Raw genomic sequence first — 20,231 nt, forward strand, 5'->3', positions numbered from 1 at the left:
CCGTTACTTTCGTCGCGGGACTTGCGCGGCGCCAGGCTCTAGCAACGGCCCTAGCAACGGCCGGGCTCCTCCCTTCTGTGTCTCCCGGAAAGCGCTCCGCCGTGCCCGAGCGCGACCTGGGCCGGGCGCGCGCCTCAGGCTCGGGCGGAGCTGAAGACGCGTGGAGCTGTGCGAGGACCCGCGGGCAGTGCAGGTCTGAGTCCCACTCGGATCCCTGGTGCAGGTCTCCGAGCCCCTCTGCGGACCAGTGGTCTGGCCGGAGACGTGCGACTGCAGGGAGAGGATGCTGCTTGGCCGGGCCCTAGTGGAGGTCGTGCAGGGTGTCGCCTGTGAGCGGGGCCCAGGTCCCTGTGCTCGAGCGCTTGCGGTTTTTAGGATCCTGCGTGCCCTTTGGGAAAAAGGCTTCCAAATTTTTCCTCAGAAAACTTTTTTTCTGCCCTAACAATCATTTTCAGTGGTTTCCGCTCTAAGGAAGGTCTGTTCTGGCAGGTAGTCCCCTAGAAACTATATTTTTTAGTGTTTGGAGTGGTTTGCGGGGAATTGGTGATCACAGAAGGAGCAGCTTAGTACCGCCATGCAGTGTATTTAACATATTAAGATAGTGGTTACATAATAAGCCAAGGAGTCTGTTCTTATGTCTAAATTGTTTCTTGGGAATGTAGGACAAGTAAAGAAGTATATTAATAGTTTAAGATGCCAATTCACGGAGTTGGATGATAAAATCTCTGCTTGAGTGAAAACCACAGCATTTAAGGATTATTTCTATCTAAACCCTAGTGTACCATGAAAAACTAAGGCAAGACAGTCCGCCTACCAAATGATGGGTGATGTGGGAGAGGCCATTGGTCCTGTTTGAAAAAGGTGGCACGTTGGATTTTAAAAAATGAATGTTGGACCTGTGTATATTATGTGACCTGACCAGGTTCTTAAAAATACTTGAAAAAAAATTTTGGAGTGGGTTTTATCTAGTACTGAATTGGTCTACAATACATGGTAGGGGAGTTGTATATAGTATTCCATCGGGAGGTGACTTATGCCTTCGAGTTTTTAAAACATCATTGTTTTGAAAAAAAAAAAAAAATCTGCCATGTTGCCACTTGTGCCAGGCTGCAGATGGCCCATCAAGGTGGTTTGTCAGGTCCTTCAGTAGGGAGATGCATACATATGCTTTCTTTTTCAGAATGGTTTTGATTTAATAAGTGGTTGTTGAATTCCTCCTGCTGCATAAGACACAGGGAGAGATATGTGAGATCAGTAAAGAATTCTGCTCTTGCAGAGTTGATTGCTAGGAGGGATAGCTTCACTAAAAGGCAACTCCAGACTAAAGCAGATTTTTCCATGCAAATATGTGGAACCAATAAGTGGGCAAACATAAAAAAATGTAAGAGATTGCCGTAGATCATGTAGAGTCCTGACTTTGAGACTAAAAATAGAGGATTATATGCAAGGTAGAATTTATGGAACTTGGTGAGTAATTGGTGTTTTGGGAAAAGAGGGTAGAGGGGGAGTAAAAAATTAGTTTTCAACCTAAGTTGCAGAGTGATGAATGTATCATCAAGGTAAAAATATTTGTTAGTTCTTTAGGAATACATTCTTTTTATGTTTTCTAAGTAACTCCCACAACTCCACTTGTATTCCCTGCACGAATTTGATGTTAAGTATGGTTTGAAGGTTGTGAACCATCGTTTGCAACAAACTATTTGTACACATTTGAGGCAGGCTATTGTCTAGGTCAGGACAGATGCCCTTGTCATATGGTTTCAGAGACCTTTGGGCAGAGCTGTCCATGACTTAACTATTTCTGGCCTCTTCTGTGTGTGGCCACCACATCCACTGGAGAATGTATAGGTGAGGCAGGGAAAGGAGCCATAAACATTTCCCTTTCACTGCCTTATAGGTGTTTACATTTGATTTTTGTAGAGGAAGAACATTTATATAAGGCTTCACTAATGTCCTTTTGGCTTTATGGATGGAAGGCCACGTAAAATATAGGGGAATACTTCAGAGGCAGAATGCACTTGGAGGGCCCTAGAAAAACTCATCAGTAGTTTTCCACTGAATGTCAGGAAACACATTGACTTTCACGACATCCCCAGGAACTGTGTCCTTCAGCCCCATTATTGCCTGAGGCCTTTGGTGGCATATGCAAACCCCCTAAATAACTATTAGAACACCCAGGAAAATGGAGTCAGGTTGAATTAGTCCAGTCCAGTTTCTTTTTTAGGATGAGTCCCATGATGGGATAACTCAAGACTATCACAACCTAAAAATGTTTCTCTGTAAGGACCTCAGGCAACACCAGAGCAAACCCAAACCAAGACTTGGTGCAAATTAACTACCTTCCTAAGTGCAGTAATGAGACCTCGATTGGCTTGTGACAGCTGACCTCTGCTTCCCCAACAGGGGGTTTGTAGCTCTGATTTCTGGAGACTAATAGGATCTCTTACCAGACTTTTAAAACTGCTCCTGTCCTTAGAATGACTGTTTGATGGTAGTTAGGATTTCTTTACTAGATCTGTAGATGAATGCTTACAGATCAGCAAACCATCTGAAATTGTGTACAAAATATTGTGTCTGTGTATGCATTTTCTGCCGATAAGGTCCAAGACTCACATGATCTTAAAAGGATCTGAGACTCAAGAAAAGGTGACAGCTTGGTAAATTTGAATAAATTTGGCCAGTATATTTTATTTTTTCCTTCAGTAACAAGCATCTTTTTTCTTTGCATCTTTTTATTTGGGTCTCAAGCTTACTGGGATTTACAATCTATAAAAAACTCTTGATGAGTAATTAAATTAGTATCATTTCCTGTTGGTAAATTATGTTGTATATTATGTTCCACTGGACTTTTTGTTCACTTTCTATTTGGGATACCACAAAAAAGTTTCCTGTTGCAGTCACAGCATTTCTCCTGTCAGTGTTTGTACTCAAAGTGCCCGGGGCCTCATAGTTAAACACCACAATGCCATAAGCTTTATAATGAGAGACTCATTTTACAGCTCTGGAATGCATATCAAATCAAAAGGGCCCCAGTCTCTTTTCTCCCTCAAAAGATACTGTGCTTACAGAGTATTTGAATAACAGTTTAGACAGACATCATTCTTCCTGGAAGAAAATATTTAAGTGGAAAAGTTATTTTACTATTTTATCTCTAGAACTGAAGACTCTAAATGAATTATATTCTTAAAAAGTGGTATGAAATCTTTGAGTGAGAGGACATTAACATTACTCTGTAAAATTTTTAAATTTATAAGAGCACACTTTATTTTTCTGGGCATATATTTCACCTTTTTGGGATATTTTACAAATTGTAATTGGTAGTAGTAGATGCCTGTCCTGTTTTAATGGATGTTTAGTTATATTTTTGTGCGTGTGATTTAAGTCAGAGAATATGTCTTTTAGAACATAACCAACTAGATTTTACTGATTTCACTAGAACCTTGTACTTTCGTTAGGATTCAGGTTGAGATTTGATATCATATAACATCAGTTTAAAGTCAGAGCCTACAGAGTTGAATACATTCCTGGCTGATACTAACATTAAAACATTGTATTCCTAATATAAAACAAAATAAGAGTCACTGAAAAATGGATTGTTGGTACCTAAATTTTATATCTGAAATAGTTTTTCTAAGAGAGTAACCTTTTTATTTTTATGGAAGGGATGACTCAGAAGGGTCATTTATTGTTTTGAGTTTATTGCTTCTTAATTTTGTATTTTAAATTGTGTTAATTTGGTGGTTAAAAAGCTTATTAATACTTGTTAATAAATACTAAAAACAGTATGCAGTTGTGAATTAAATTGAGTAATTTTCCTTGTGGAGACAAGGAATAAAATATTTCCTGTCTTTATTCCACCCCTCCCCCACTTTTTTTTTTTCTTTTGCAGTGCACCTATGATTTATGTTTTAGAAATGGATGTTAAACTTTGGTTTGAATGAAAAATGTCTCTCAACCCACCTGTACTTCTCAAAGAAAAGGAAGAAAATAATTCAAAATTTGTAGAAATACAACACTCACAAACTACTTCTATAGCTGCAGAAGATCCTCTTCAAAACTTATGCTTAGCATCTCAAGAAGTTCTTCAAAAAGCTCAACGAAGTGGAAGATCAAAATGTCTCAAATGTGGTGGTTCGAGAATGTTCTATTGCTATACATGTTATGTCCCAGTTGAAAATGTACCTATTCAACAGATGCCACTTGTGAAGGTTGGTAAGAAATTTAATTATCTGAAAGTAGGATTTAAAAAGACATCTCATATATACCTGCTCTAATAGAATTGATAAGCGTGATAAGTAGCATCATTATGGAAATGAATAATATTAATAGAAAATTTAATCTTACAGACTGGTAAACCTATTTGTTTTCCTTGTCTCTGGAAAAAGAGACACACACTACTAAAACACTTAGGTCTGAGATGAATGGTATTGTTTTGAAAGAAATCAATTACTTTTTCATTAATGATTATAATTCATCTAAAACATAGATGTGGCATAAACATGAATACTACAAGAGACAAGTGTATAGATTGCCTGAAGGAACTTCAAAAACTACCTCAGGACCTTGGACCTCTTTTTAAGAAAACATATCCTAAAGGAACTAGGATTGATTTTTGCTTGGGCTTTTGTAGAACAGGCTTAGTCCATTCCTGCATGGAGATGGAGCTCATGTCAGTGACCAAAACTAAACTAAAATTAAAAATACTAAGACTGGGGTGCCCGGTGGCTCAGTTGGTTGGGTGTCTGACTCTTGATTTCAGCTCAAGTTTCAATTTCAGGGTTGTGAGCTCAAGCCCCACATTGGGCTCCACACTGGGCATGGAGCCTATTTAAAAAAAAACAAAAATACTAAGACCTACTCATTGGGCTATGTTATAATTGTAGTGATTTAAGCCAGATTTTAAAAAATTGATATGCATTGATTGCTTACCTTATATGTTTTGTTGCTTACCAAGACTACTCTTGTGTAGGTAAAAGGTCTGTAAACCATGATGTCTATGTAATCAAAGAATTTATTACATATATGTCAACTTGTCTAACATTGACATGAACTTTAGGAGTAAATCAAATAATGTATAAAATTTGTTGCCTGTTAGGACTTTGGAGAGACTAAACTCTACACATGGACTCATTAGAACTTGCTAGTAAGAAAATAAGCCAAAACTATATTTAAAAATATTTAATGTGGTGATTTTAAGATTCATTTACATTTGAAGTAAAATACCTTAATACTTATATTTTGTTACTTGCATTTCAGTTTAGCTTATATGTCATCTTGGCAAGTCCAGGGTCTCCTCAGGGGTCTAAAATCACACTTAGAAGCTATTGGAAAGTTTACTGGACAAGAGAAATAAGTATGGACTCTAATCAGCTTCATAGTTACCTTAGAAAAACTGAGAGCTTGAGGAAAATAATCTTCTTTAAGTTTCCTGTTATCTTGAGAGAATGTTACATTTCAAAGTATAGTTTTTGAGGTATAAACAGAATTATTCAATGTTCTGTTCATATCATAGCCACATAAGAGAATATCCCTTTAAAAGTTTTATCTTAAGATGTATTGTGTTCAAAAGAATTGAAGATCAGAATAATAAAAGTAACATGTTGACTTTTCATAGAATTTATTTTCACAGAAATTTAATAATAGAGGATTATTTTCCAAATCAGTGATCTAATGTCCACTATTTAATAGAAGTGACTTAAAACACTATGCCAAGTGTTTGATCAACTCTAAATGGCCTACCGGAGCATGCAGAGTTTTTAAAAGTGTTTATATTTTAATGACCATATATAAAACTCAGTGTGTTAATATATATTAATAGTAATAAAAGCTCTATAAAGTTTTTTTCTAATTTTTACTTTATTTTTACAAATCATTCAGCATTTGCTTTTAGATAGCCTGCTTGGGAAGGGAAGACGACTACATAATGAGTAAGTGCCTCCCAAGCTTTAAATTTTAATCTACAGAATAAATTCATAAATACTGATTTTTTTCATGCAGAATATGATTTTTTTTCAATGTCATGAGAAATGCATGAGTAAAAGTAAAAGATGCTCTTGGTATTTTTAAAAGAGGAGCAAAAAAAATCATGAGGTCAAAGAAAGCTTCCTCTTTTTTAGAGTCCTAGAATTTAAAAGACTCTCTTTGGGAAGGTTGATGATCACATAGGAAAAGACTTAGGACTTCCTGCTAAAGGCATTTTGATAGATTTGGGCAGAAAGGTTTGGTAAATCTCCTATAGGAAATATAAGTGTTAGAGAACAGATTGATGTTCTTCATGTTTGAAAACAGAACATCTCTACTTTCTGGCGTTACTCTGTACCCTGTCATTATTTAGGAAATATCTTCCTTTAAAATGTGTGAACTAGAGCACAAACATATGTTTCCATGATTTGATCTGTGTCTGTGCTTTTGTTTCATAGTGTCAGAAATTTCAGGCTTGCTCAGGGAGAACTAAAGTAGGTAGACTGGGTCCCAAGAATACTTCTTGAGCACAAATTTTGCATAATTGTCTTATACCTATAGGATTTAGTCCGTAATAGGCAAGGTATGTGATGTTTAAATACATGAATAACACTCAGTCCTATGTCCTTGATATAAATGATACCCTTCAGTCATAGCCAGCTGATGAGAAATGTTGATGGTCACCTTGGGAATTTTCAGTTCTACTCATCAGCCCTGTAGGAAAGTCAGTTTTATTAGTAATAGAATACTTTATCATGATATGCTTTCTTTTTCTTCTTTCCTATCTTCCCTGGGCTAAGATAATGCTGATCTGGGACTGAGAGACCCTGGGGAAAGGGAATGTAGTGTCAACTGAGAATGAGCATCATGAGGCAATTCTGATGTAGAGTTCAGCCAGAAGTAGACTGATATAAAATCATTTGTGAACTGCCTACTTAAATGGTAAATTTTCTGTAACTAGAAGTTGGTTTGATGATTTAAAGCAGTTGGCCCTAATTGGTCACTAGGCCTAAGTGGGGAGGGAAGGAGATAAGGGGTTTGGAACCCTAAAATGAAAACTATTTGGGATACATTTTTATGGCCCTTCTGGGATATATACCATCCTTTTTCCACACAATCATCCAGAAAGATAAAGTATATGCAGCTGGGATCATTCAGTAGCATGCAACAACTACTCCTTTAAAAAAACAGCTCTAGAATTAATGATACAACAATATGGATGAATCTCAGGATAATTATTCCAAGTGAAAGTTGTCAGATGAAAAGAGTACATACCATATGATTTCATTTATGTAAAATCCTGGAAAATGCAAACTAACCTATAGTGATAACAGATCAATCATTACCTAAGGACTGCGGGTGGTAATTGATGGGGAAAGGGGAAGGATGGAGGCACAAGAAGGCTTTTGGAAGTGACAGATATGTTCATGATCTTGATTATGGTGATGAATTCAAGGGTGTTAAAATTCATTATATTGTACACTTTAAATATGTGGAGTTTATTATACTAATTTTACCTATTTAAGCTGTTTTAAAAAAAAAGAAAAATAGTTTTGTACTCCAGGATAAATTTAGCTTGCCCCGGGGTAAATACCTAGAATCCTGCCTGTTAATGGGTTGGGTGGGAGCTGAAAAAGTGTTTGTAATAATATGTAAGTCATTTATAATCTGTAGTGAAGAATCCATCTCAGAGTTTCTCATATATATTTTGGGGGAGATGTGACTCAGCTTTCATTTTCATAATCATGGCTAACTATAGCACTTGCGCAAGAGTTACACAGGAAACTAAATCAAACAAGTCAGTGAAATAGAAAAATCTAACTCAAAAAATGCAAGAGAATATTATTTTTGCAAAGAGGCAGGATGTAATTCATAACAATTAAATAATGAAACTTTAAGGAAAATAGACAAAGATTTTAAAGAGAGTTAATTTTTATATAAAGTGTGTACCTCCTAGACCTATTCTGTTACTTTTCCAATTGATAATTTCATTTGTGCTGTTAAAGGCCACTGATGAGAATCATGATGTTCACAACAAAGAGTGAACCCTTTGAAGGGTAATACCTTTGATCTCAAAGGATGTATAGGGAATAAAATTTTGACTTGAATTTTAGATGTGAAGCTTTTGCCCAAACTTGTATTTCCTTTTATTGTGTCATAAAATTAACAATCCTAAAGTTTATAGGAATTATAAAAAATGTTCTTGACACAGATACTGAAATGCAAAGACTTGGACTCAGTGCCTCTGTAGCTTAAATGAAAATGGCCTTGAAGCTTTGCTTTAAGAACAGATTTTATGTTAAATAAGTTGGAAATAATTGTTCATTACATGATCAACAATATTGAGGAAGAAATTTAGGTTTGCTTTATGACTCTTAGCATTCCTAATATTCTGGTTTAGAAAAGTATGCCTTTGAAATCATATTTATAGGAACTTAGTGTGAGCTTGTTATTTAAGCTTTGAAGGTCATTTTTCTTAACATAAAAGTTAGAATTTTTATATTGTGTTCATTTGTCTTTTTTTTAAATTTTAGCTTCCACTGAAGATTGATATCATTAAACATCCAAATGAAACAGATGGCAAAAGTACTGCTATACATGCAAAACTATTGGCACCTGAATTTGTAAATATTTACACGTATCCTTGTATTCCAGAATATGAAGAAAAGGACCATGAAGTAGGCTGCTTATTTTTTACAACTCTTGGCATTGAATCTAAAAAAGAATTTTAAATTCCATCGCCTTTCTGAATTTACTTGAACATAATTTAATATTTTTCTTAATGACCTAGGGTTATCTTTATGTAACACTAAACAATATACAATTTATTTACTTCATTGATATCTTCAAAGATCAAATGATCTTAGATTGTTAAGGCTTTTTTGAATTTTGACTTTCCACTTTTTATAGTTGTTCTGCATTATATCTTCAGGTTTTTACTCTTTGCCAGTATTACTGTGTCTGCTTTACTTTCTCTCCTCTCCATTTTCTTCCCGATACTACATATAGATGGTCTAATTTGATACAAACTAAGAAACCATATTACAAACATTGTTGGAATTTCTCTGAAAGAAGAAAAGACAGTCTGAATTAGAAGGATTTTCAAGAATTCTCTCTGAATTAAGAGCTTTAATACATGGCCTTTGTAACATCTTATGGCTGCTCAGAGGCCTTCCTCTGATCACTTCTAGATTCTAAATTGGTTTTCACATAGTTGAAATTGGTGAGATATTACTGCTCTTGTTGAAAAGTGATAGATCTCAAAAAAACTAGACCTTGGGTACTTGGGTACTTCTAAAAAATGTATATAAATAAACCCTTCTAGGTTTCTTGGAAACCATTTGTTGGTGTGGTTAATCTGGAAACATAATTAAAAATTAATGTGTTCATTTGTTCTAGGCAGAACTTAGTTTTTCCTTTCCCATCAATATATATGGGATAAATATAAATAAATATATATTTTTTGGTTGAGTTTATATAGAAAGTTGTTTGTAAATGATTTCTGAGTTTTGGATCTAGGAATATATTTGTGTTTCCCTCTCTGGTCAGCAAGGTATCATTTATGTCATTTGAATAGAATACAGTGCTAGGTTCTACAAAGAGATGTGATATGCTTACAGTCCAAGAAAATTACAAAGTCCTGAACTTTGCTGATTGGGCATAGGGGAAATATAGACACACATTGTAAATGTTTGAGAAACTTTTATAACTCTGAAGTTTTTAAATTCAAGATTTTTTCTTTTATTTTTATAATGCTTATTTTTTCATATTAAAAATGATATATGCTCATTAAAGAAAATTTGGGAAATACAGAAAAGTATGGGAGATAAAATACACATGATTTAACCAACATTTGTTCATTTAACAAATATTAATTGGGCAACTGCTTTGTGGCAGGAGCTGTTCAGACGTTGCAGGCTCTAACTGTGTAAGGTCTCAGTAAAAAACATGCTGAAAGAAAGGTAGCATAATTTACAGAATTTTTCCTTGAAAGTCAGATTTTTCAGTTTTAATTTTTAACTGTAATAAATATACTTTAACAGATAGTCTGGGTATTGTGAGTTGTATTTACAATAATTTTATTAAGATAAATTCCCAAAAGTGAAATAACCAAAGGGTCTGAATATTGCATGACTCTTGAGTTAAAGTGCCAAACTGCTTTCATGAAGAGTTATACTATTGAAACCTGACATCAGTAATGGCTATAAAGGCACTTAACACCATATCCTCACCAGCATTAACTGTATTTTTTCTTTTATCTCTGCTTATTATATAGGTGAAAATTGTATTTAATTATTGAGTGCTTTTCATTGGTTCTTTTACCTAGTATCATGTACTTTGTCTTTTATGCTGTGAAATATTACAGTATTTAGTTTTTTGATCCACGATACAACTAACTTGGCTTCTATCAAGAGGTGAATAACTTATTTTGAAGCAATACTTATAGCTAGTATATTATGATTTTTAAATCCTAGGGAAGAGCCAAAAGCTTTACCATACTTATTAAAGAAACATATGAACTTTCAAATGGCTCAAGTGGTTGTTATAGAACCTAATGCTTGTTTCTCAAGTATTCAACATGTTTGTTTCTCTTAAAGTTTTGAGTGTCAGAATTTATTCATTTTGAAGATCGTAACAGCACACTACTAACTTAAGCTTCTTTGCTTTAGGTTGCCCTTGTTTTCCCTGGACCTAAGTCTGTCTCAGTAAAAGATATTTCTTTTCATCTGCAAAAAAGGATTCAAAATAATGTTAAAGGCAAAAATGATGACCCTGAAAAGCCATTTATTAAACGCAAGAAAACTGAAGAACAGGATTTGAATGACAGCAACTGCCAAGACACAACACTGAAAAAAATTATATTTATAGATAGCACCTGGAACCAAACAAACAAAATACTCACTGATGAGAGACTTCAAGGTAAAAAAATAAAATTTTTGTGGATTGTTCCTTCCCCCAACTTTCATTTCAAATACTTCAAACATGCAGATATATTGGAAGAATTGCATCAAATACCCATACATTTTGCCACATTTGTTCTATTTCTCTGTTATATGTATACTTAGATATTATATACATTTTTGGTTGAAACACTTGAAAGTAAGTGGCAGGCTTTGCAATACTTCACCCTTAAATATCTAACTGTACATCTTTTAAGAATAATTGCATAATCGAATTGCCATTATCACTCTGGGAAAATTAACAGAAGTTCTAATATCTAATACAGTCCATATTTACATTTCCCTAATTGATCCAAAAATACTTTTGTAGCTTTTTTCTTCTGATTCAGCATGTAAACTCACATTCTATGTAGTTATTATACCCTTCAGTCTCTTAATGTAGAGCAGTCCCCTGTTTTTGTTTTCTGTGACTTAGACTTGTGGAAGAGGGCAGGTCAGTTGTCTGAATGCTTCATCATGATTTGATTCCATTTAGTGTTTCTGTAAGGATACTTAGAGATTAGGATCAATCTAGGGTTGTCCATGACAATTCCAGTTTACACCTATTGTTTTGGTATGATTTTTAATAGCATTCCCTTTCACTCTTAGAAATGTAGCTGTTTAGCTGATAAATTATATGATTACCCTATTCATAGGTAAAGTTGTATACTTACTGCATCAAATCAGGAGGCATATAGTGTAAGTTTCATTACTGATAATAACTTTAATTATTTGATTAAAGTGGTGATTGCCAGATCTCTCTATTATAAAAGTTCGTTTCTTCTTTGAAACTAGTAGTAATCTTTGGGGTGATGCTTTGAGACTATGAACTATCTGTTTCCCAGCTGCTTTTCACTGAGTGGTTTTAGTATTTATTGATGATTTGCCTAAATCAGCAAATACATTGAGGATTGCAAAATGATGACATTTTAATGTATTATTTCTTTTATATTTGTTAGCTGGCATTCTTATGTAAAGAGCTCTTCTCCCCTCTCCCCCGCCCTTTTTCTTTTCTCCTGCCCCTTTTTGAGGTCACTATGGGTTTATGGATTTCCTTTTAGTTCATCATATGTAATATGTTGTGATTGTATTCTTTTTGATGTCCAAATTGTCTCAAATTTTGCCAATGGGAGCCCTTCAAGTCCTCTGTGGCATGGCCTCATTAGTCTTTCTGGTACAACAGGATGTCCCAAGTTCACTTGTACTTTTTTCCTGCCCCAGACATAGAACCAACAATTATGCAAAGGAGCTGTGGTTCTTTTTAGTGGGGAGGGATATTAGAAACCAAGATCTGGTAAATTTATTACAACTTGGATGTCATTGCTTCAGTGGATAGAGCCAAGGAAAATAGATATATATATATCATGAGTTCACATGGATAGTTCCAATTCTAAGATTTAACATTACAGGGATTTTCTTTTGTTTTATCTTTGTACTCTCTTAGAGTGAAAAGTTCAGTTCCTAATAAAATGGTTTAAAAGAGTTGCTTTGCTTGCCCCAGTAGCACAACTAGTAATATGAAGAACAGAAACTCATGTTACCTCTCTTGTTTACTTGCACTTTACTCAGTTCTTCAGGCTTTTCCAGTAGTTTCTCTAAAAACATTAGATATATTTCTAGCTCTTGGTGGCCTTATATGTGTACTATGTTTGATTAGAAGGCAAGAGAACTACCTGGTTGGTTTTAGGCGGTTGCCAAAATAGAGCTTTTCTCAGGCTATTGTTAAAAATGCACTTCACCTAGAAAAAAAAGTTCATGACACTTTTTGGAGTTTAACTTGTGGTAAGTCATCCCAAACTAAAGTTAGTGACAATACTAGATTTAGTTTAATTTACGTAGTTCATACCTCTGAGGTCAACATACCTGTTAGTAAGATTGTCATTCTAGTCGTGTTTATGTTTGTGTGTTTGTATGTGAGAAAGATAGGCAGAAAGAGACAAAGTGTGTGTGTGTGTGTGTGTGTGTGTGTGTATGTGTATGTGTGTGAGAGAGAGACAAGTCGGGGAGGAGGAATGTGGGAGGGAGGGAGAGAAACTATAGAGCATAAAACCTGGAAGAACCTTTTGCTGATGTTTAATAGAGAGATGGAACCCTAAGGCCCTGCTCTTTGGAGTACTACCTGCCAATATTACCCTGGATGGTTACAGCACCAACTTATTCCTCAGTTTGAAGATTTTTTTGAGCCACTCTCTTTATAATTACCATATATGGTAATTGAAAGGATCAAATGAAAGAACATGAGTGAGAACAGTAGAAAAAACTATAAAAGGAATTATTGAGGCACAATTCAAAATCTGTTTTCAGAGTGTTCATATTTGAGCTTAAGGCTTAAAATCAGATTTGGAAAAATTTCTGTTATTCCTTCCCAGATCACATAGTAAGTATCATATATTTCAATTCTGTGCTACATGAAAATTTTTAAAAGGGATTTCTGAATTCCTTCAAAATCATGAAATAAACAAATTCAGTATTCTGTGCATGTCCTACTTCAACCCCTACCCCTTCTGGCTCCTTATTGCACCATAGGGAATATTTGGGGCTCTGCACATATTTATAGCCTCTGTATATGTGAAATACCAGTTTCCAGATAAACCAAGTTATTTCCTCAAGAAATAACCCATGTTTGCTATAAATTATTGCCTTTAGTTTTTAAAACATTTTATCATTTGATGGGATTAAGCTAAACAAACCAGCTCTAAACCTCAGATAAAACCCTCAAATGTAATGTATTGGAAACTGTGTTTCTGTTATCTTATGAATGCTGAGGTTAAGAATCCCCTTAACAATGTGAAAACATACTGTTTCGCCACATTTTACAGAGAAGTAGCTCTGAATGTTTTACTGCTGTTGAAATAAAACATTTGAAGATTGACTGTGTAATTAATCATAAAAAGTGAAGAGTGACATAACATTCTTAAAGATTGACTATAGGAAGCCTTGGGAGGACATGGTAGGGAAGGGTGGTCTCTTTTTGTTGGGGAGGCAGTCCAAATGATAAAAATGGCATTATATTGTAATTTATTTTAACAATTAGCCAGCTCTCTCCCTTCATTTTGACTACATTGATAAAATGTTTAAAGTGACTGCTTTTTTCAGATTAAAGGTATTGCCTAAACTGTACTCAGTGTATCTGTGAGTGCAGTATCATATACTGCCTCATTCAGTCCTCCCAGCAACAGTATGAGAATGGCTTAAGATTTTTATTCTCATTCGTCAGTTGAAGAAATTCAGGCAATAATTTTGAAGAGAAAACCATTTATAATTGTCTGCTTTAAAGTTCTGCTAAAAAAATTTGCTGAATTCATCATAAAGTTATTGATTGCCAGAAACGCTAGCAAAAGAATTTTTTTAATGTATGCGTTGAACTTTTAAAAATAAATCCTATGCCTGTGTATTTCCGGGTGTTTTAAAAGGTTCTGTACACTTGCAAGCAAATCTTTAAAGCAGGATGGATTAGTGGTAATAATCACTGAGTCTTGATTTTTATTTTTAACATTTTAGAACATATTAGGTGTTTTAGAAACTGGCACCATTTAACAGTTACTCTTTGTTTTGTTTTGTTTTGTTTTTAGAAATTGCATGTGCTGTCAAATCCTATGTTAAAATTTTAATTATACTAATTACTTAGAACATTTTCAAACGTCTCACTTTACGTCTTGGATATAATTAACATTAATACAAATAGTTCAAAAGGGTTTGGTTTGGGTTGTTACAACTTTTGTGTATCTTTGAATCAAAATTATTCAAATTGAAATATTTTCAAAATACATAGATAGAATACTTTAAAGCTTTTATGATTTGTCCATTTATTCAGAAATATTTGTGGAACACCCGTTCCTGGACAGGTGGTGTCCTAGACTAGGGGATATGAAGGAGAATAAAGCAATATCTCTACCATCCAGTTGATCACAATGGCTGTTACGGTTGTGTTTCACCATGTGAAATAAAAACCCAGATAGAATCTGAAAAGAAAGAGTGGGTTTACTTTTTACAGGTTCAGGTTCAGAAATGGGTAGTCCAAAGCTGTCGCAAAGACTTCACAATGCCTGTAAGAACTCAGACTCATTCTGTTTTCTTCCTCCATCACTTTCACCCTCATACTTGTAAGATAGCTGCTAGGTCCCGAGACATCCCATATATATTGCTGGCAAGACAAAGGACAAAGGGCAATATGTATATGCCCACTGAGTCTGGCTCTTTCATTAAAAAATAAGTATAATAATAATAGCTTTCTTGGAATTTCCACCTAGGAGATTGCAGTTTTCCTTTCTTTGGCCGGAATGGTTCCCCTGACCACTCTGGCTACAAATAAAGCTGGGAAGTTGTTTTTAGCTGGACACGTGCCACACTGAACAGTATTGAGATTGTTAGTATTGAGAAAAGGGGAAAATGAATATTGAGAAGACAGTGGACATTGTCTGCCATGTAATCTGTTGTGGGAGGCAGGCGGGTAAGCAGGTAAGAAAATTCAGTAAGTTTTGGATACAGTGGTAGCATTGAGGAGATACAACCCTGCTCTACCCAGAGTCCCTGGATATATTAACTGTTTCTGTTGAAGTCTTGTTGGATAAAGGGCTAAGGGCTGGGCATTTCAGACAAAGGGAATGATACATACACAAAAATACAAAAACATCATTTTGCATTCAAGAGACTGAAAAAATTGAATATGGTGTAGAATGCGTACATACATGAGAGTGGTAGAAGAAGCAACTGAAGAAATACAAATTATGAATGCCCTTGAATATTATGCCTGAGAATTTGGTCTTTTTTTCCACAGGTGCTGTGGCAGTATGAGAGAATTTAATGCCAGACATTGACATGATTAGATTTATGTTGTAAGCCTAATGGAAAGAATAGGGCCAGGACCTGACTTCTAGCTCCAGTTCTGCCATAAATAGGCAAAGGTGTTTTTCATATTACTTTTTAAACTAAATTATGATACATGTGAAAGAATATATATAATATAATGTTATAGCACATAGTGAGATAATAAATAAGAAGCCAAGCACCAGAATTGTGTTGGTAACTTTTATCTACCAATGTTCTCGCCTCTGCCACTCTACTTCTCCCCCCGCAACAGAGTTAACTGTTCTCCTGAATTACGTTTTTATCATTCCTTTGTGTTTTATTAAATACATCTATTTTCATAATCTTTTTATTACTTAGTTTTCTTGATTTTGACCTGCATGTTGTATTCCTGGGGACCTAAAATCTAAAGTCACCATTTTATTTCTAAGGTTTGTCCATGTTGTTATATGATTAGCTATAGTTTATTCATTTTCACTGCTGTATATTATCTGACTGTATGAATATACTACAATTTATCCAGTCTCCTGTTTATGAAACACTTGAGTTAACTAGTTTTTGCACTTAAAAATAGTGCACCTACGAACATTCTTATGCAGGTACAAGATTCCTTAAGGAAACATACCTAGACGTGGACTTGTTGGAGAATACTCACTTCTACAAGATAATGCCAATTGTCTTTCCAAAGTATGGGTATATAAACTTACACACCCGTCATTAATGTGTAAGAGTCCCCATTGATCCGTGATGTCCCCATTGACTCCTACCTTGGTATTGTCAAATGTTTGATTTTTGCCAATATAGTGGATATAAAGTGGGGTCTAATTGTGATCATAATTTGCCTTACCTTAATTAATAATTGGATTGAGCATCATTTTCTTCACTTATTTGGTCACATATGTCCTATTCTGTGAAATACCTATGTGCATTTTTCTAGTGTTTTTTTAATTGATTTTTGTAGGAATTCTTTATATCTACTAGAATATAGATGGTAATGTTTTGAAATATCTTCTTGCAGTTAATGACTCATCTTTTAAATTTCTTTATTGTATCTTTTGAGGAACAGAAGTTCTTCATGTGGAATTTATCATTCTTTCATGTTGAACACTTTTTGTGTCTTGTTTAAATCCTCCCTACCCTAAGATAATATGTTTTTAAAAATTTGTTTATAGATTTTAAAAGTATTTTAAAGTCAGTTGTGTTTCCTCCTTTTCAGTTATTATACATCTAATTAATTTATTGTTTTTATTACTATGTCAGCTAAGACCTCCAGTACATTGAGCAGAAGCCCTGTAGAGGTCATCCTTGTGTTTCAATCTGAGAATCTCTGTCTTTTTTACATGGCAGGTTTCATTTATTCACATTTGCTATGAGTATTGATATTTTTGGAAATATTTCTACCATCTAAAATTTTATTTCTGTTTGTCCTGTTTTTTTACTTTTTTTTCTTGACTTTTCTTTGATCGAGCTTTTATTTTTTCTTATTTCATTTTTTAATATTCCTATTTTGGTGCTGTTAGAAAACTGGACTGTGCACTTGGACTTAGAAGAATTGAAAGTCAGTATTTTTACCTCTCCTTTGAACACTCTTAAGTATTTACTATACTTAAGTTTGATTCAGCTCCCTCCTAGTTCAACAAGTTACTGTTGTTTTCTTCATTATTTTTGTTCTGTCCTTTATCTTCAGCCCACAAATTAGATATTGTTATTGTTTTTTGTTTCATTCAGGCAGCGTTTATTTGGATTTACATAGATGTTTATTGTTTTCTTTGCTCACTATTCTTTTAACCCAGACTGAAATATATTCCTTAGAAATTCCTTTTATTTGGTTTCCTGTTGGCATATGTTCAATTTTTGTTTCTCCACTATGTTTTCACTTCTGTTCTTAATATATGGTTCTGCTGGGTACACAATTTTAGGTTGTTAGTTTTTTTTTTTTTTTTAACACTTTGGAGTTGTTATTCCATAGTCTTCAATACTCTACTGTTGCTAATGAAAAGTCTCCTGTCATTCTGATTACCATTCTTTTATATGATCTGCCTCTTCTTAATGGCTATTTTTTTTTAAGATTTTATTTATTTATTTGAGAGAGAGAGAAAGCACAAGCTGGGTAAGGGGCAGAGGGTGAAGCAGACTCCCTGCCGAACAGGGAGCCCAATGTGGGCTTGATCCTGGGACTCCAGGATCATGACCTGAGCCAAAGGCAGATGCTTAATGGACTGAGCCACCCAGGTATCCCTTAATGGCTGCTTTAAAGATCTCTTTATTCCTGCTCTTTTGCAGTTTCACTATGGTGTGATGGATCTAGGCACTAATTTCTTTGTATTTATTCTGCTTGAGATACATTATTTCATGTATCTGTGACTTTGCATTTTTAAAAACAGTCTCTGGAAAAGTCATAGGCATTATCTCTTTATATGCTAACTCTTCTCCATTCTCTTTGTTCTCTTTCCTTGGAAGTCCTATTAGACATTGGATCCTCCTTAGATCTTAAAATCTTAATTTTTTATAGTATTTATTTCTTGTCCCTCTGCTACATTTCTGAAGTAGCTTTTAGGTTAAGGAGAGGTGTGATAGTAGGAGATCATTGATAACTCAGAGGTTCCGAATCTTAGTAAAGAGGCTAATTTTAATACTATCTTCTCCCTTTTATTTATTACTTTAAAATAAATATACTTTTTAAAAAAGTATACCAAAATAAATATAATGTGAGCCTAAGTACTGGCCTAAGGCGCTAAAAGCATTTTGGGTTTGTATGTTAACATCTGAGTTTTAAGAAATGAGAGTACTGTTCTGTGATTTCATGAATAATTTCCTCTTTAAATGCACAGGAGTAAGGCATTCTAGCCGACTGTGTCATTGAGGTCTCACTCAACAAATGTGGCAGAGCTAAGGAAACAACTCTAGGTACTCTGTTCATGAAGATATAGCCAAAAAGTGATAGTCCAGAAATAAACTTTTAACCATATTAAGAGCCATTAACCTGCCTATCTCTTTCCGTGAGTTTTACAATGATGTTTTAAATGTCAGGTCATCAAGGAAATGTAACCCTTCTGAATATTGGTGAATTTAGTCCTGTCCCTGGTTAAAATAAAGACACTGGTGAATAGAAGATAGAAGAGGTGAACATCTTAATTGTTAACTACTTTTAACTCATGGTTGCAAGTTCTAAGATTTATAGATAAGTAACTGTCATATTTAAGATTCTGTTCTGTGTTTTATATTGCTTCTGTATATACCTTAATGCATTTAAGAAAATACTCTATTTGGAATTGGGATTGAAGGAACTCATCTGTACTCCTAAAAGAATCCTTTTTTTTTAATTCTTAAAATAATTAAGAGAAATTATCATTGTGCCAGACTCTGTGGTTAAGAAGAAATATTGATACTTTTTTTTATTTGTTTTTGACAGGATTGTTACAAGTTGAGTTGAAAACAAGAAAAACTTGCTTTTGGCGCCATCAAAAAGGAAAGCCGGATACCTTCCTTTCCACAATTGAAGCCATTTACTATTTTCTGGTAGACTACCATACTGATATATTAAAAGAGAAATACCAAGGACAATATGACAATCTCTTATTTTTCTACTCTTTTATGTACCAGTTGATAAAGAATGCCAAATGCTCTGGAGACAAGGAAACAAGAAAACTTATCCATTAGTTTTTAAAGAAGCTACTTATGTCATTTTATTTTGCTAAAAATCAATAAACCTATAATTGTGCTTTGTTTATTCTTAGGAAATATTAATGTATAGTGTCTGTAAGACCACTTGAAAAAATAAGATTTCATTCATTTATCTCATTTTTTTAAAGGGAATTATTTCTAAAGGAATTTTCAGAGACAGCGTTGACTGAAAAACTCATTTCAGAAGCTATTTGCTTAAGTTTGGCATATCTAAATTTTATTACTGTATTTTAATATATTTATATCTATGTAATTAGATATAATTAGATATTTGTTTAGGGATCTTCATATTTTTGCTTCTGTACCCACTACCGCATTTGGAGGTAGGAGGGGTCAGAATCTCCTTGCTGAAAATGAAGTCATAAATAATTCGCTGGAGATTTGTGGCAAACACGGGCAGAACTGGAATTGTGGCTTCAGTCCCTAGGGCTATTTTAAGTCCATACTGCCTGTGATGGACATCTGTTGCTTTTTACATTTGCCTGACATCTTTTTTTAGGGAGAAATTGCTGGCAGTCATGTGGACATGTGACCGTTTAGCAAGCAAAATGCCCAGTGATTGATCCAAGGATGAGCACATGACCCAGCATCCTTTTTGTTAAGTAATATGAATGCTGTAGGAGATAAGGTTTACTTTACAAAAAGCAATATGATGCAGCAGTTAAAAGCACAGACTCTAGAGCTAACTACCTGAATGTAAATCTCAGCTTATCCTTTTCCATTTACCAGTCATGTGTCAGTTTCTTCATTTCTAGAGAGATGTTAGTACAGTAGCTCCCTTACAGAATTATTATGAGGATTAACTGAGTTAATGTATCTAAGGAACTTTCAACAGCACCT

General features: G+C 34.5%; 1 protein-coding gene across 3 annotated transcripts; it reads left to right on the forward strand.

The window, feature by feature from the left end:
• Positions 1–54: 54 nt before the first annotated feature.
• Positions 55–19,443, forward strand: DTWD1 (DTW domain containing 1). Of its 3 annotated transcripts, none has more exons than XM_027571814.1 (5): positions 55–193; positions 3,890–4,208; positions 8,496–8,639; positions 10,632–10,881; positions 19,120–19,443. In XM_027571814.1, the coding sequence occupies exons 2-5, from the start codon at positions 3,945–3,947 to the stop codon at positions 19,365–19,367; spliced, it is 906 nt and encodes a 301-aa protein (XP_027427615.1). In that variant the 5' UTR covers positions 55–193; positions 3,890–3,944; the 3' UTR covers positions 19,368–19,443. The 3 variants fall into 3 exon arrangements, with proteins under 3 accessions (XP_027427615.1, XP_027427617.1, XP_027427616.1); XM_027571816.1 differs by having other exon boundaries at positions 108–489; XM_027571815.1 differs by having other exon boundaries at positions 108–475.
• Positions 19,444–20,231: the final 788 nt, after the last annotated feature.

Source organism: Zalophus californianus, chromosome 6 (genome assembly GCF_009762305.2).
Source record: "Zalophus californianus isolate mZalCal1 chromosome 6, mZalCal1.pri.v2, whole genome shotgun sequence".
Lineage (NCBI taxonomy): Eukaryota > Metazoa > Chordata > Mammalia > Carnivora > Otariidae > Zalophus > Zalophus californianus.